General features: G+C 40.3%; 2 protein-coding genes across 2 annotated transcripts in view; one reads left to right on the forward strand and one right to left on the reverse strand.

Moving 5' to 3' along the window:
- LOC103194676 (tripartite motif-containing protein 43B-like) overlaps window positions 1-13,162 on the reverse strand; it is a 29,889-nt gene extending 16,727 nt beyond the window's left edge. The window contains exon 1 of the mRNA XM_007938090.1: window positions 12,984-13,162. Within this exon, the coding sequence (XP_007936281.1) occupies window positions 12,984-13,162 (179 nt within the window). The remainder of the gene's footprint in view (window positions 1-12,983) is intronic.
- Window positions 13,161-14,773, forward strand: part of LOC103194636 (N-acetylated-alpha-linked acidic dipeptidase 2) — a 64,212-nt gene continuing 62,599 nt past the window's right edge. Inside the window, exons 1-2 of the mRNA XM_007938051.2 lie at window positions 13,161-13,242; window positions 14,439-14,553. Coding sequence (XP_007936242.1) covers window positions 13,161-13,242; window positions 14,439-14,553 — 197 coding nt within the window. The remainder of the gene's footprint in view (window positions 13,243-14,438; window positions 14,554-14,773) is intronic.

Below are 14,773 nucleotides of genomic sequence, written 5' to 3' on the forward strand. Positions count from 1 at the left end.
AAAATAAGAAAAAATTGAAAACTTCACAAAATTCAAAATAACTAAAATACTATAAACTATGCACAAAAAGTAATCTAAATACAACCAGAAAATAAGTTCTTCAAAGGGATCAATGGAATTATATAGGTCAGTAAAAATCAAATTACTGTTTCCTACACATATTGTTTGGGAGCTCTGGTTGCGTAGTGCCTAAGGCATTTGACTGCTAACCAGAAGTCTGGCGGTTCAAATCCACCAGGCACTCTTCAGAAGGAAGATTGGGCAATCCACTTCTATAGAGATGACACCTTGGAAACCCAAGAAGGAGTCACTATGAGTTGAATCAACTTGACGGTAGTGAGTTTGGGTTTTTTGGTTTTTTTTTTTTTAAATACATATTCTTTAAAATGCCTATTTTTTTTTAATCATCTACATATAAGCCACTGTTAAGCTATCATCATTTTGCCTAGATCCCACTAGTGAATTTAATATTATCTTAAATATATATGTCAAAAACAAGCGATCCAGAATTTATAGGGCAGTCTACTGAAAGTACGGAACTGCACAGAGAGAACTTTGTCAATCTGAAGAGGGTCCCTCTGAGTGTTCAGCAGAGCACTGGTTAGTGCGTGCAAGTGAGGAAACTACTGATGGGTGGGAAGGAATTAGAGATAATAGTGCCCAGCATCAACTTAGGGCTGGAACTGGTGCCTGAACTTATCAGTCAAAAGGGATGATTCATGAGAACTTCAGTAGAGTACACAGAAAGGATTTGCCTCAGTTGCAGGTAGCATTATTCTAATCCTATTTAAGACATCTTAAAAGGAAGACCCAAAAGGAACCAACTGTTTCTGAATAACAGTGCTCATGAATAGCACTCAAGAATATTAGTAGAAAAACAAAAATATCCAGCACCCAAAAAAGTAAAACTGTTCTAGATATAGCTGGAATCCAATAAAAATTATCAATTATATAAAGAAGCAGAAAAATACTACTCATAAATAAGAGAAAATTCCATCAATCAAAACTGAACCATAATTGGCACAGATGCCAGAAGTAACAAACAAGGACATTAAATTTTTTTCAGAGTAAGTACATTGTTAAAAAAGGTAGAGACATAAAAGATAAAAAGACTAAAATTGAATTTATAGAGATGAAATCTACAGTGTCTTAGGTGAAAAATGCATTAGATGGAATTAATGGTAAATGAGACTGTCATAGAGCAACATCACTGCTTCTTCTTAAGTAAAAGAAAAAGACTTCTACTGAGGGATAGAGATGGTCCAGATCAGGAAGATGCCCAATTTCACAGAATGAAGATGGTCGCTGTGCTGGACAATGAGGAAAAATATATTCTTCTACAGTTACAGTAGGAACTAAAATGTTACAAAATTGTAATTGGCTAAAAGACAATTAGGGGAGACAAAAGAAGCATATCTAAAAGCTGGGATAGGTGGATAACACGTAAGAGGGATTACGTGATTGGGTAAGGATATATGCCCTTCAAGTCACAGGACAGGGGAAGGACAGGTTTGTTCTGGTAACTTGTTTAGTAAAATCACTTCCTCAACCATGTCTGTTTCTGCAGGTCCATTGTAAAGATTTACAGTCTGCAGTATGAAGTACAGGACACCGATCCTTGACATCACAGAGCTCTAGAGTCCAGGGCCTGCTCTGTGGACACTTTGGCCAGACACCCTCCTCTTCCTTCCTGCATACCAGCAGGAAGTGGGAGGATGGTTGTCTAGTCACTGGGTGGAACTCAACATGAAGGAAATAGAAATCCTCGCAACTGAACCAATAAGCAGCATCATGATAAATGGAGAAAACACTGAACTTGGATCCACAATTAATACCCATGGAAGCTGTTGTTGCTGTTGTTAGGTGCTGTCGAGTTGCCTCCAACTCATAGCGACCCTATGCACAACAGAATGAAACACTGCTCGGTGTTCTACCAGCCTCAAAATACTTGCTATACCTGAGCCCATTGTTGCAGCCACTGTGTTTATCCATCTCGTTGAGGGCCATTCCCTTCTTTGTTGACCCTCCACTTTATCAAGCATGATATCCTTTTCCAGAGAATGGTTCCTTCTCACAACATGACCAAAGTAGGTGACACAAAGTCTGGCCATTCTTGCTTCCAAAGAGCATTCTGGCTGCACTTCTTCCGGGAGAGATTTCTTAGTCTTTTTATCAGGCCATGGCACTCTTAGTATTCTTCTCCAACACCACAACTCAAAAGCATCAACTCTTCTTCAATCTTCCTTATTCATTGTTGATTGAATAACAGGTGATTGAAAATACCATGACTTGGATTTGGTGCACCTTAGTCTTCAAGGAGACGTCTTTGCTCTTCATCACTTGAAAGAGATCTTTTGCAGCAGATTTGCCCAATACAATACGTTGTCTGATGTCTTGACTGCTGCTTTCATTGGTGTTGATTGTAGAACCACGTAGTACGAAATACTTGACAACTTCAGTCTTTTCTCCATCCACTTTATTGGACCAATTATGAATATTTTTGTTTTTTTATATTGAGGTGTAATCCATACTGGAGACTGTAGTCTTTAATCTTCATCAGTAAGTGCTTCAAGTCATCCTCATTTTCAGCAAGCAAAGTTGTGTCATCTGCATATCACAGGTTGTTAATGAGTCTTCCTCCAATCCTAATGCCATGTTCTTCTCCATATAATCCAGCTTCTCGCATTATTTTCTCAGCATACACGTTGATAAGTTTGGTAAAAGGATACAACCTTGATGCACTTCCTTCTTGATTTTCAACCATGCAGTATCCCTTTGTTCTGTTTGAATGACAGCCTCCTGATCTATGCACAGGTTCCTCATGAGTACAATGAAGTATTCTGGAATTCCCATTCTTCTCAATGTTTTGAGAATTTGTAATGATCCACATAACAAATTGAATATGCTTTTGCATATTCAGTAAAATGTAAGTTTTGTTTTCAGAATACCATGGAAGCAGCAGTCAAGAAATCAGATGATTTGCTGCAAAAGACCTCTTTCCAGTGCTAAAGAACAAAGATGTCTCTTTGAAGACAAAAGTGTGCTTAACCCAAGCCACAGTATTTTCAATTACCTCATATGCATGTGAAAGCTGAACAATGAATAAGGAAGAGGGAAGAAGAGTTGCTGCTTTTGAGTTGTGGTGTTCAGGAAAGAATACTGAAAGTACCATGGACTGCCAGAAGAATGAACAAGTCTGTCCTGGATGAAATGCAGATGGAATGCTCCTTGGAAGCAAGAGTGGCCAGACTTTGTCTCATGTTGTCAGAAGGGACCATTCCCTGGAGAAGGATATCATGCTTGATAAAGTGGAAGATCAGCAAAAAGAGGAAGCTCCTCAATGAGATGGATTGACACGGTGGCTGCAACAACAACAGGCTTAGATATAGCAAGGATAGTGAGGCTGCCCCAGGACCCGGCAATGTTTTGTTCTGTTGCACATAAGGTCGCTGTGAGTCAGAGCTGACTCAATGACATCTAACAACAACGTTGTAAGGATTTATTGATAAAACTGTTCATCAAGACCCTTTGGGTATAAGTCATCACATTTTGCATCTTTTTTTACCATAGTGGAAAGACTCTCTGGGAACAGATTGTGAAATCCTATACCTGCCAGAGAAAAAGACTGTCTCCTTAATGTTCAACATTAAGGACCTCTGGTGGCACAGTGCCTAAAGCATCTGACTGCTAACCAGAAGGTTGATGGTTCAAACCCACCAGCCTTCCTCAGAAGGAAGACTGGGGAATCTACTTCTGTAAAGATAGCACCTTGGAAACCCAAGGAGGGGTCCCTATGAGTCAGGACCAACTGGCCGGAACTCAGTTTTGTTTCTTTTTTTTTTTTCTTTTGTGGTCAACATTAAGGTTAGGTCAGTATCAAGGTTAGAGGAACTGCTGTTAGAGAAGACAGTTTTAAAATTCAACTTGGATTCTGAACTCATGTCATGACTTTAAAGTGGAGTTAAGGTTCTGCTTTCAGTCTGCCCTCTTTACACATGCCAAGTGCCTCTAATTTTAAGCTCTTGTACATCCCCTCCTGATCACAGATTTTATTTGCCATTCTTTGATTCCACTTATCTTGGTGTATAAGATACTAATTCCTTTAATATATTAAAATGGAGAATAATTCAAACTCTTGAGATGATCATCTGACACTTTAACTAATATAGAACTACTATTATGTCAAATAGGAGTTCTGGTAGCATAGTGCCTAAGGCACTTGACTGCTAACCAGAAGGTTGGCGGTTCAAACCCACCAGCCACTCCTCGGAAGGAAGATGGGGCAATCTACTTCTTTAGTGATACTGCCTCAGAAACCCAAGGAGGGGTTGCTATGAGTCGGGTCCAACTCGACGGCACATAACAACAACATTTCATCAAATAGCTTTATTCTGTACACTACAGAGAGTTCAAGGAGCTCTGGTAATGCAGGAATTAAATCATTCAGCTGCTAACCAAAAGGTCAGTGGTTCCACTCTATTAGCTGCTCCACGGGAGAAAGATTGCAGTTTGATTCCATAAAGATATACAGCCTTGGCAACCTTCTGGGGCAGTTCTACTCTGTCCTGTAGGGTCTGGGTAGGTGGAATCCACTCTAGTGGTGGGTGGGACAGAGAGAGAGTTCAGAAAGCCCTATTTTATCCTTGATAAAAACAACAACAACAACAAGCTAAAGCTTGTCTACTTGAGAAGATGGACTTGATGCACTACTGCCACCGAGTGTAAATAGTCTCTTATTACAAGCTATTACAAAGACCAGTGTTAGGTGCCATGGAGTTGGTTCCAATTAATAACAACCCTATGTACAACAGAAAAAAACACTGCCTGGTGGTGCACCATCCTCCCAATCGTTGTAACATGTGACTCCATTGTTGAAGCCACTGGGTCAATCCATCTCAATGACGATCTTCCTTTTTTTTCACTGACCTTCTACTTTACCAAACATGGTGTCCTTCTTTGGGACATAAGTAAACCAAAAAGCCAAACCCACTGCCATCCAGTCAATTCTGACTCATAGCGACCCCCCATAGGGTTTCCAAGGCCGTAAATCTTTATGGAAGAAGACTGCCTCATCTTTCTCCCATGGAGAAGCTTGTGAGTTCGAACTACCAACCTTTTGGTGAGCAGCCAAATGCCTTACCACACCACCACCATAAGTATGTTGTTGTTGTTGTTATGTGCCATCAAGTTGGACCCAACTCAAAGTATACACCTGTGAAAACCACCACCAAGTTTCCTCATGACCATCCCTACTACCCTTCTCCAGACAGTTGCTGATACACTTTTCATGCCCATAGATTAGTCGGCATCTTCCAGAATTTTATATAAATGGAGCTTTTTTTAAAGGGTGGATTCCTTCTTTATTCAGTGTAATTATTTTGAGATTCAACCAAATGCATCAATAGTTCTTTTCTTTTTATTGCAGAATAAAATTCTGTTTTATGGATATATCACAGTTTTTTAACCATTCACCATATGTAAAACTGGGTTGTTTCCAGTTTTTGACTATAACAAATAAAGCTGCTTTGAACATCTATGTACAATTCTTTGTATGAATGTATATTTCTATTTATATTGGGTAAATAACTAGAGATGGAATGGCTAGACCAGTGCCCTGCTTCAGACAGTATCCAATCTAGAGCAAATCCCATTTCCTTAGGCCCTCTTTCAAATCACTCAACCAGAGCCCAGATCTTACAATAGGTTTGTTCTGAAATCCTATTACTGAAACATCCTGTAGTTCTCCATGGTACATGTTCTCCTTCACTGAAAGGAGTAATAAATGCAACTTATTGAAATATTCCTGATGTATTCCTCCTGGCCTTTTGCTAATATTTCTTTCTAGGACTTTTTTTTTCTATTTCATCTAAGTCGTCAAATTTATTAGCATAAAGTTGCTCATCATATTTTCTTACTATTTCTTTTATATCTGTAAAATCTACAGTGATGTCACCTGTTTCATTCCTGATATTGGTAATTTGTGTCTTCTCTCTTTTTCTGCTGATCAGCCTAAAAAAAAAACTCACTGCCACTGAGTTGAATCCAACTCATAGTGACCTCATTGGGTTTCTGAGGCTGTAAATCTTTACAGAAGTATAAGTAGATTGTCCCTTCTTCCGGCTGGTGGGTTTGAACCTCCAACCTTCTGCATAGCAGACAATTGCCTTATCCACTACACCACCAGAAGAGCTCTGATGGTGTAGTGCCTAAGACATTTGACTGCTAACCAGAAGGCTGGTGGTTCAAACCCACCAGCTACTCCTCAGGAGGAAGATAGGGCAATATACTTCCATAGTGATACTTCCAGAGAAACCTAAGGAGGGGTCCTATGAGTCGGATCCGACTCAACGGCAGTGTTTGGTTTGGTTTTTTGAATTTTGGATTTGCTTGGTGCCTGTGACCCTTTCTTTCCTTTCAATTTCTTCCATTTGGAATAGGAAAATCTGCCTGTGCCTATTCTTCCATTGTACTTTGAAAACAACTTGTCCTAGTTTTCACAGATGCACAGCTAGAGAGGAATTTTGCCTCAGGTGGAATGCACTTGACTTAGATGACTCAGATTTTGGATTTAGACTCGAGGGAAGAATAGGATAAGACTTTTATGATAGGTTGAATGTCTTTTACATGTGGGAAGGATGAGAATTTGAGGGATTCAAAGGGTGGAATGTTATGAATTGAGTTATGCCCCTCCCAAAATATGTGTTGGAATCCTAACTCTTATACTAGTAGCTATAAAATCTCATTTGGGAATGGGGTTTTCTTTATAATGAAACCATACTAGTGTGGGGTGTATCCTAACCCTAATCACTTCTGACTTATAAAAAGAACATGCTAGACACAGAGGCAAGCACATACTGGGGAAGACAGATGAAGGCAAGGGACACCTGAGCTGTTGACAAGGAAGGAATAACACAACCAAAGTTCTGATTGGGACGTTTAGCTTTCAGAACTGTAAGAAAATCAGTTTTTGTTCTTTAAAGCCACCCATTTGTGCTATTTGTGTTACAGCCGCACTAGCTAACTATTATTTGCTCTTAAATCTCCTTCATGTGATACTAATATAGCCACTCTTGCTTTCAGTTTATTAGTGTTAACAAGTTAGATCTTTTTCCATTCTTTACTTTTAATCAATTTGTGTCTTTACATTTAAAGTATATTTCATATAGGCAGCATATAGTTGTCTCTTGCTTTTTAAATCAATCTAATAATTCCTGCCTTTTTATTGGGAAAGCAGCTCTGCTGGCATAGTGCCTAAGACATTTGACTGCTAACCAGAAGGCTGGCGGTTCAAACCCACCAGCCACTCCTTGGAAGGAAGATTGGGCAATCTACTTCCACAGTGATACTGCTTTGGAAACCCAAGTAGCATTGTCAAGCAAAAATAGGTGTCAGGTAAAATGGAGTGGAGAAAGGGCTATTAAGGCGAAGATCAAGAAACTAGGGAGGTTTATTCTCAATCAAATGAAACTGAAGGAACACAAGAATGGGAAGATGAGACAGGGAAGAAAAGCAGCAGGGATCCTGTCATGGATTGAATTGTGCGCTCCAAAATGTGTGTCAACTTGTCTGGGCCCTGATTCTTAGTGTTTTTGCAGTTATGTAATGATGTAATTTGCCACTTACGTAATGAGATTCCATGATGTAATGTGATATGATAAACCAATCAGTTAGTTATAAGGGGATTAGGGTGGGTTGTAACACCCTTAATCAGGTCACAGCCCTAGTCAGAAGTAAGAGGAGTATCCTTGGTATAGTATGCAGGTATAGACTGCAACACCTTTAATATTATAAGAGATAAAAAGAGAGAGGAACAAGTAGAGAGAAAGGGACCTAATTATCGTCAGGAAAGAAGAGCCAGAAGTGGAACACATCCTTTGGACCTAGAGACCCTGCACTGGGAACCTCCTAGACCAAGGGGAAGATCGAAGCCAACACGCATGAAGATCTCCGAAGAACACCGAGCTCACAGATGCTGAAAGGAGACAAGAGCCAACAGAGAGATAAATCCTTCCCCTAGAGCCCATGCTCTGAATTTGGATTTCTGGTTTCCTAAACTATGAGAGAATAAATTCTTGTTGGTAAAGCTAACTACTTGTGGTATTTCTGTTATCTGAAAAACAAAAACACCACCACAAAAAAACTCACCCATGGAGTCAATTTTCACTCACAGAGACCTGTCCTTGAATTTCTGAGGCAGTACCTCTATAGAAGTAGATTGCCCAGTCTTCCTTCCGAGGAGTGGCTGGTGAGTTTGAATCACCTAAATCAAGGCAGGCCACTTGGTTCTGGCACTATTGTTGTTGTTGTTGTTGTTATGTGCCGTCAAGTCGGACCTGATTCATAGCGACCCCTCCTTGGGTTTCCAAGGCGGTATCACTATGGAAGTAGATTGCCCAACCTTCCATCTGAGGAGTGGCTAGTGGGTTTGAACCGCCAGCCTTCTGGTTAGCAGTCAAGTGCCTTAGGCACTATGCTACCAACCAACAGGCACATGTTAAGGATGTACTGAGTAGGAAAATCTGGAATAAAGACCAGGTTATATAACTTACCAGTGCCAAGATTCCAACAGGAATGTTAGTAGGCACATCCTATGTTGATGAGAGGGCATGGGCAGGGGTCTTCTCTCTGCTGTAGATCTTTTCTAATTTCTACATTTATTGTTGAGTAGAGTAATTGTGACATCAGAAGGAAATCATCCAATCATGGTTTTTTGCTCTTCTTTCAAAATTTTTTCTCACTTACTTTTATTAGTCTTTTATGGCTTTATCTATGAGTTCTGGTAGTGCAATGGTTACGCAGTTAGCTGTTAACCAAGTGGTTGGTGGTTCAAACCCCTCTAGCAGCTTTGTGGGAGAAAGATTGCTTCTATAATGGTTACAGCTAAGCAAATCCACTGGGTACTTCTACTCCATCACATAGGGTCACTGTGAGTTGGAAACAATTCAATGGTACCCAACAAAAACAATGTTGTTGTTGTTGTTGTTGTTTGCCATCGAGTCGGCCCCAACTCATAGCGACCCCTCCTTGGGTTTCCGAGGCAGTATCACTACGGAAGTAGGAATGCCCAACCTTCCTTCCGAGGAGTGGCTGGTGGGTTTGAACCGCCAGCCTTCTGGTTAGCAGTCAAGTGCCTTAGCCACTATGCTACCAGAGCTCTTAACAAAAACAATAACAACCCTTTTATCATTATCTATACTTCTTCCTATTTATCTTCTCTCATCTGCCTCCATACATTTTGGTATGTTGTTTAATGTACTAACATTCTCATCTCTTCTTTTAAGTTTGAAACTAGTTTCTGACAGATTTCTGAACCAGAATTTTGAAAATGTCTCCTGCCATTAATTATAGCCAACACTACACAACCATTTACTTTTTTAACAAGTGAGCATTGCTGTCTGGATGACCATATCATCACAGGGGCCTATCATTACTCTAGCAATGCTACCTTGTGACATCATTGATGGCATAATATCTATATCTGTATAGTTTGCATCTAGGTCATACATCTCATAAAGGATGAGACAACATCTTCAAACAAGACATGAGATTTGTGACTCAGTAGCTGGTGAGGCTGTGAGTTTGACAAATATTTGACCATTTTATCATCAGGCTAAATATTATTCCTTCTCAATTAAATCTTAATGAGTGGAAAACTTTTTGAGGAAATTACATATACTGTTTTATGAGTACACATATCACACTTGGTTTTCAAACTGTGCCATGCTCCTTTTGATGAGACTTCAATCTAGGAATTTCAAGGTTGCCTATTGGAGGATCTTTAAGACCAATTACATTTGATGAATGGAGAAGATGGTGAGTTCTGCTTACTGAATAATGGTACAATCAAATGTGCCAAATAGTTTTACTGTGAGATTAATTTTCTAATGGTAAAAGTTTCTTTTATGTCTTTTAACTGTGAAGGAAGTTTCAAAGTTGTCATGCATAAGTAAACAACGTTGTTTTGTTAAGTGTGTTTGCAAGGTGCAAAGATCTGTCAAAATGACTATCAAAAATTATTTATGATATCAGCCTTCTGTTAGACCGCAGTTAAGATGAAATTCTGTTTGCAGTATTTGTACTAACAAAGACTTGCTGAATCAAAGACTTGCTGAAACAGCTAAGTGGGTATTTTACGATGGAATATCAAGATACACATTGCAGATGCCGTCTATTGAGGCAGCAACATTGTCCACAGATGAGGTAATCCTCCTTCTTGGTGCTCCTTACATTTAGTTACTAATTCCATATCCACCTTCTCATTGTATTGCAAGCTTCATAAAGGTAATTACCATATCATCAGAATTTTGCACAATGTTTGGCATGTTATAGATTGATTGAACTAATAATCTAATTTTATTTTGGAAGATAAATCAAGCTGGCACATTTGCTAAGTACAAATTTCTTCTACTAGTGAAACTTAAACAGTAAAAAGTAGGAATGAGGTGTGAGAAAACATATTTCACAAATAGCTTAATAACTAATTTTAATCATTAGTTTCTATTGTCTCCAGCATAGCTTTTTTTCCAGAGATAATTTTGATCTACCTTTTGGGATATATGTAAGCAATAGTAAATGGACCCATGGAAAGGAAATAGGAGAAACCAAGAATCTAGAAATTGACAAATAACATAATAAATCCTCAAAACATATATATGTAAACACATTTGTATATATTCAGACAAAAATAACATTTAGATATTGTTTGTGGCATCAAGGAAACTCATCATCTGACTGCCAAAGTAGAAACTGAATAGTTATTAAAAATCTCCGCATCCCGGACTTTAACAATATAGCGAACAAAAATAATCATGGATGCCCTAGGGAGGTATTTTTTAAACCATGTTTGAGGAGTATAGTTAATTCATTGTCTACAACACCTGTTTGAATAACTTCATCCTAGCTTTGTTGTATTTAGTGTTGCTTCGGAGTGTATGTGGGGGGTTTATTTTGTTATGAAATGTTATCTTTTGGAAAACTAAAAATACTTATCTCTAAAAGGCGGGAGGTATGAGTTGAACACTGTCAAAGGGGACTAGGAGCTGATAGAGCTGAAATTAGTTGGGATTTTAACAACATACAAACATTTTGAAATCAGTTTAGTAAAGATATTTGGTTCAAAATTAACCATTGGAGATCCTACAGAAATTTCACAGGAAAAACCATCAGGTGTATCCACCAACAATAAACCAACCAAACACACTGCCATTGAGTTGGATCCAACTCATAGCGACCAATCCTTGGATTTCTGAGGCAATATCACTACGGAAGTAGATTGCTCAACGTTCCTTCTGAGGAGTGGCTGGTGGGTTTGAACCACCAGCCTTCTGGTTGGCAGTCAAATGCCTTAGGCACTATACCACCAGAGCTCCAACCCACCAACAATACTGCTCAAGAAATAAGTTAGACTCTTTTTGGTCACTTATTGGGAGCAAAGAAAGGTGCTTTACTTAAGGTTGTCAGGGCTCCAAACAATGCATTGAAGCTTGGGGGTATAACCTTATTGGTATCACCCTCTTCAAAATCCACTAAGTATCTTTCTTTTGGATAGATATGAGGAACCACATGAATTGCTAAAATGATCTTGTGGGATGAGATGGGTGGATGAAGGAGTTCTATTTACAAGGCTCACCAGTTTGCAAACTTTTTAATCAATTTATTTTAATAATTTATTTTTACATTGTATGTTGTGGAGAATATAGACAGCGAAAATATACACCAATTCAAGTTTCTACTTTTTCAATTTAGTGCCATAGATTCTTTGAACTGTGTAACCATTTTCACTCTTATTTTCTGAGTTGCCCCTCCTTCAAGAAAACTCACTGCCCCCTAGGGTTCCCAATCTTTCCAGTTGTTCTTATCAATTTGATCCGATGTAAACAGGTATCTTTTCAAAGAGCACAATGCCCAAGGCAGACATTCTTTACTAACTAAGCTAAACCATTGCTTGGTTTTACTAAGTCTTTAGGGGATATTTTGGGTTTCAAGTTTAAGGATTATTTCAGGGCAGTACTGGGGAGGGGGATTTCATCCAGTACCAGCCTCCATGGTTCCACAAAGACTTATTTACAATGACAGGGAAAAAAAAAAAAAGTCACCTCTGAGTCTAGTGTCTCTACAGAAGTAGATTGCCCAGCCTTCCTTCCAAAGAGTGGCTGGTGGGTTTGAACCACCAGTCTTCTGATTAGCAGTCAAATGCCTTAGCCACTATGCCACCAAAGCTCCTCTGAGGTTGCTTAGGTACAACCACACATGGGATCTGGTTCCTTGGTTTGGAGGTTTAGGATCATGGTTTCATGCATTCGTACCAGTTAATTGGCCCAATAGGATGTTTAGTGTTTATATTCTACCGCCTAGTTCCTTACCTAAGGCCCAGGGTCTTTCTACTCAATTTAAAAAAAAAAAGATGCCTTATACTAGTAATATGAGGGTGAGGTCAGAGAGGATGACATTTGTTGAGAAACTGTCAATAACAGTGCAAGACACTTTCAAGGGTTAGTCTTATTTAACTTGAACCTATGACTTGCTAGTGAGGTAGGTGTTAAGTGTAACTCCGGTTAGATAAGAAGCTGAGAGTTACAGAAGAGACTTATTAGAAAAAGGGAAGAAAGAAAGAACTCAATCCAGTCAGCTTTGATGTGGATGCATGGGTGAGGAACTAGTGAGTTACACTGGAGTAGCCAGAGCTACAAATACTTCTCCAGTTGACCAGACAGAAACAAGGACAGTGAATTTGGCAGCTGTATAATCAACAGAGGTTAACAGCAGTACTCAAACATTTGGCAATTCCTGGGATAGGGGAGAACAAAAGCAGGATAAAAAGTTCTTTAGGAAATCATTAGGGATATTTTCAGCTGCTCCTGCAGTCCCCTCCGTTGATTTTGCCCGGGTCACCACAGGGTCAACAGAATGTAAATTGCTTGCAAACAGGAAGAATGTGTCTCCTGTCCTGGGAAGTTTTTCCCCCTCAGGGGTCCACATAGTGCCCGGGCAGATTGGGAGGGCGGAGGCGGAGCTCTGAGGCAGGCCAGGGGCTGTGGCCAGCCCGCCCCAGCCCTGCAACTTGTGCGCTCCCAGAGTCCCCGGGTACGCTCTGTCTGTTCCTTCGCAGTCCGGAGGCTCGCGACGGCAGCGGGTGCCCCAAGCTCGGTTCCGAAGAAGCCATGGCGAAGTCCAGAGGCCGTCTGTACCTCTGGGTGTGCTTGGCTGCAGCGCTGACATCTTTCTTAGTTGGATTTTTGGCGGGTAAGTTTTCCAAACCCCCCTCTCAGATTTTAGGGGTCGCGCTCTAGTGCCTAAGGCACTTGACTGCTAACCGGAAGGCTGGCGGTTCAAACCCACCAGCCACTCCTCGGAAGGAAGTTGGAACAGTCTACTTCCCTAGTGATACTGCCTCGGAAACCGAAGGAGGGGTCGCTATGAGTCGGGTCTGACTCCATGGCCCATAACAACAACAACAACAGCTCTTGTCTGCAGCCGCTTCTCTACCGGAAGCTCTAAGCTGCTCAGCTGGAAGCCCGTCCTGGGGCTTGGAGGGGTTGGACTAGCGCTGGGCTTGTGCAGGCCAGCTGAGCTCATTAGGGCGAGCTCTGGGATCTTCAGCAAAACTAGATACCGAATGGAATGTATTTTGACCTCCGTACTGCCTAAGGTATTTGACTGCTAACTAGAAGGCTGGCGGTTCAAACCCGCCAGCCACTCCTAGGAAGAACAGATTGGGCAATCTACTTCCGTTGTGATGTTGTTGTTCTTTGCCATCGAGTCGGCCCGACTCATAGAGACCCCCTCCTTGGGTTTCCAGGCAGTTATCACTACGGAAGTAGGATTGCCCGTAGTGATACCACCTCGGAAACCCAAGGAGGGGTCTCTATGAGTCCTAAACGACTCAAAGGCAATGAGTATTTTTTTTTTTTTTAAGCAATGAAAGTGACTGAAATTCAGATTTGTTCATTACTTATTGAGTGCGGACAATTGTTATGGGCTATTGGGAAGACAGCTTATAGCTCTTGTTACCCGCGCGGATGAAAAAACTGGTTTCATTTCCAGGCAGCAGGGATGAGTCAAAACTTTCAGCCATTGTGGACAGCACTGCAAAGACGGCCCGTTCCTCGGCGTTTAGTAAAATAAACACTTGTGGGATGCTTCCTGTGTGTCAGGCACTGTTTTACTGTACCCAGGGGAGAACAAGAAGGGAGGGAGAGAGGAGGTTGTGCCTTGATGCATAACGTGAGAAAATTAAAGAACATTACTGAAATATAACTTGTTTTATCCAACCCAAATTACCATCAGAACTTAAAAGTTTTTCTGCATTTAATACGTACATTTTTCATTTATTATGCCTAAGCTCACCATGATCTGTTTCTTAGGTAAGAGCTGTATTTTGCCTTCTGGTTTTTATAGACGTCAAAAGCTATTTATTGTGTGTGTGTGTGTTCCGCCAGGCTGGTTTATTAATAAGGCTCTCCAAGAAGCAGACACTTCGCTGCGCTATCATCAAAATATGGGGTGGGAATTGGTATCCGAAATGAAAGCTGAAAACATTAAATCATTCCTTCGGTAAGTTTGTTTTGTATATTTGATCTTAAAAATAAATTATGTTCTTAATATTTATGTGGACAGTCTTCTTTATGCGAAATTGTATAATAAAACCCCAAAACCAAACCTACTGACAGTGAATCGATTCGGACTCATCCAGACCCCATAGGACACAGCAGAACTGTCCATAGGGTTTCCAAGGCTGTAAATATTTATGCAAGCTATCTGCTTCAACTCTCTC

Source organism: Orycteropus afer, unplaced genomic scaffold (assembly GCF_000298275.1).
Source record: "Orycteropus afer afer isolate SDZICR_OR568_19922 unplaced genomic scaffold, OryAfe1.0 scaffold00047, whole genome shotgun sequence".
NCBI classification, from domain to species: domain Eukaryota; kingdom Metazoa; phylum Chordata; class Mammalia; order Tubulidentata; family Orycteropodidae; genus Orycteropus; species Orycteropus afer.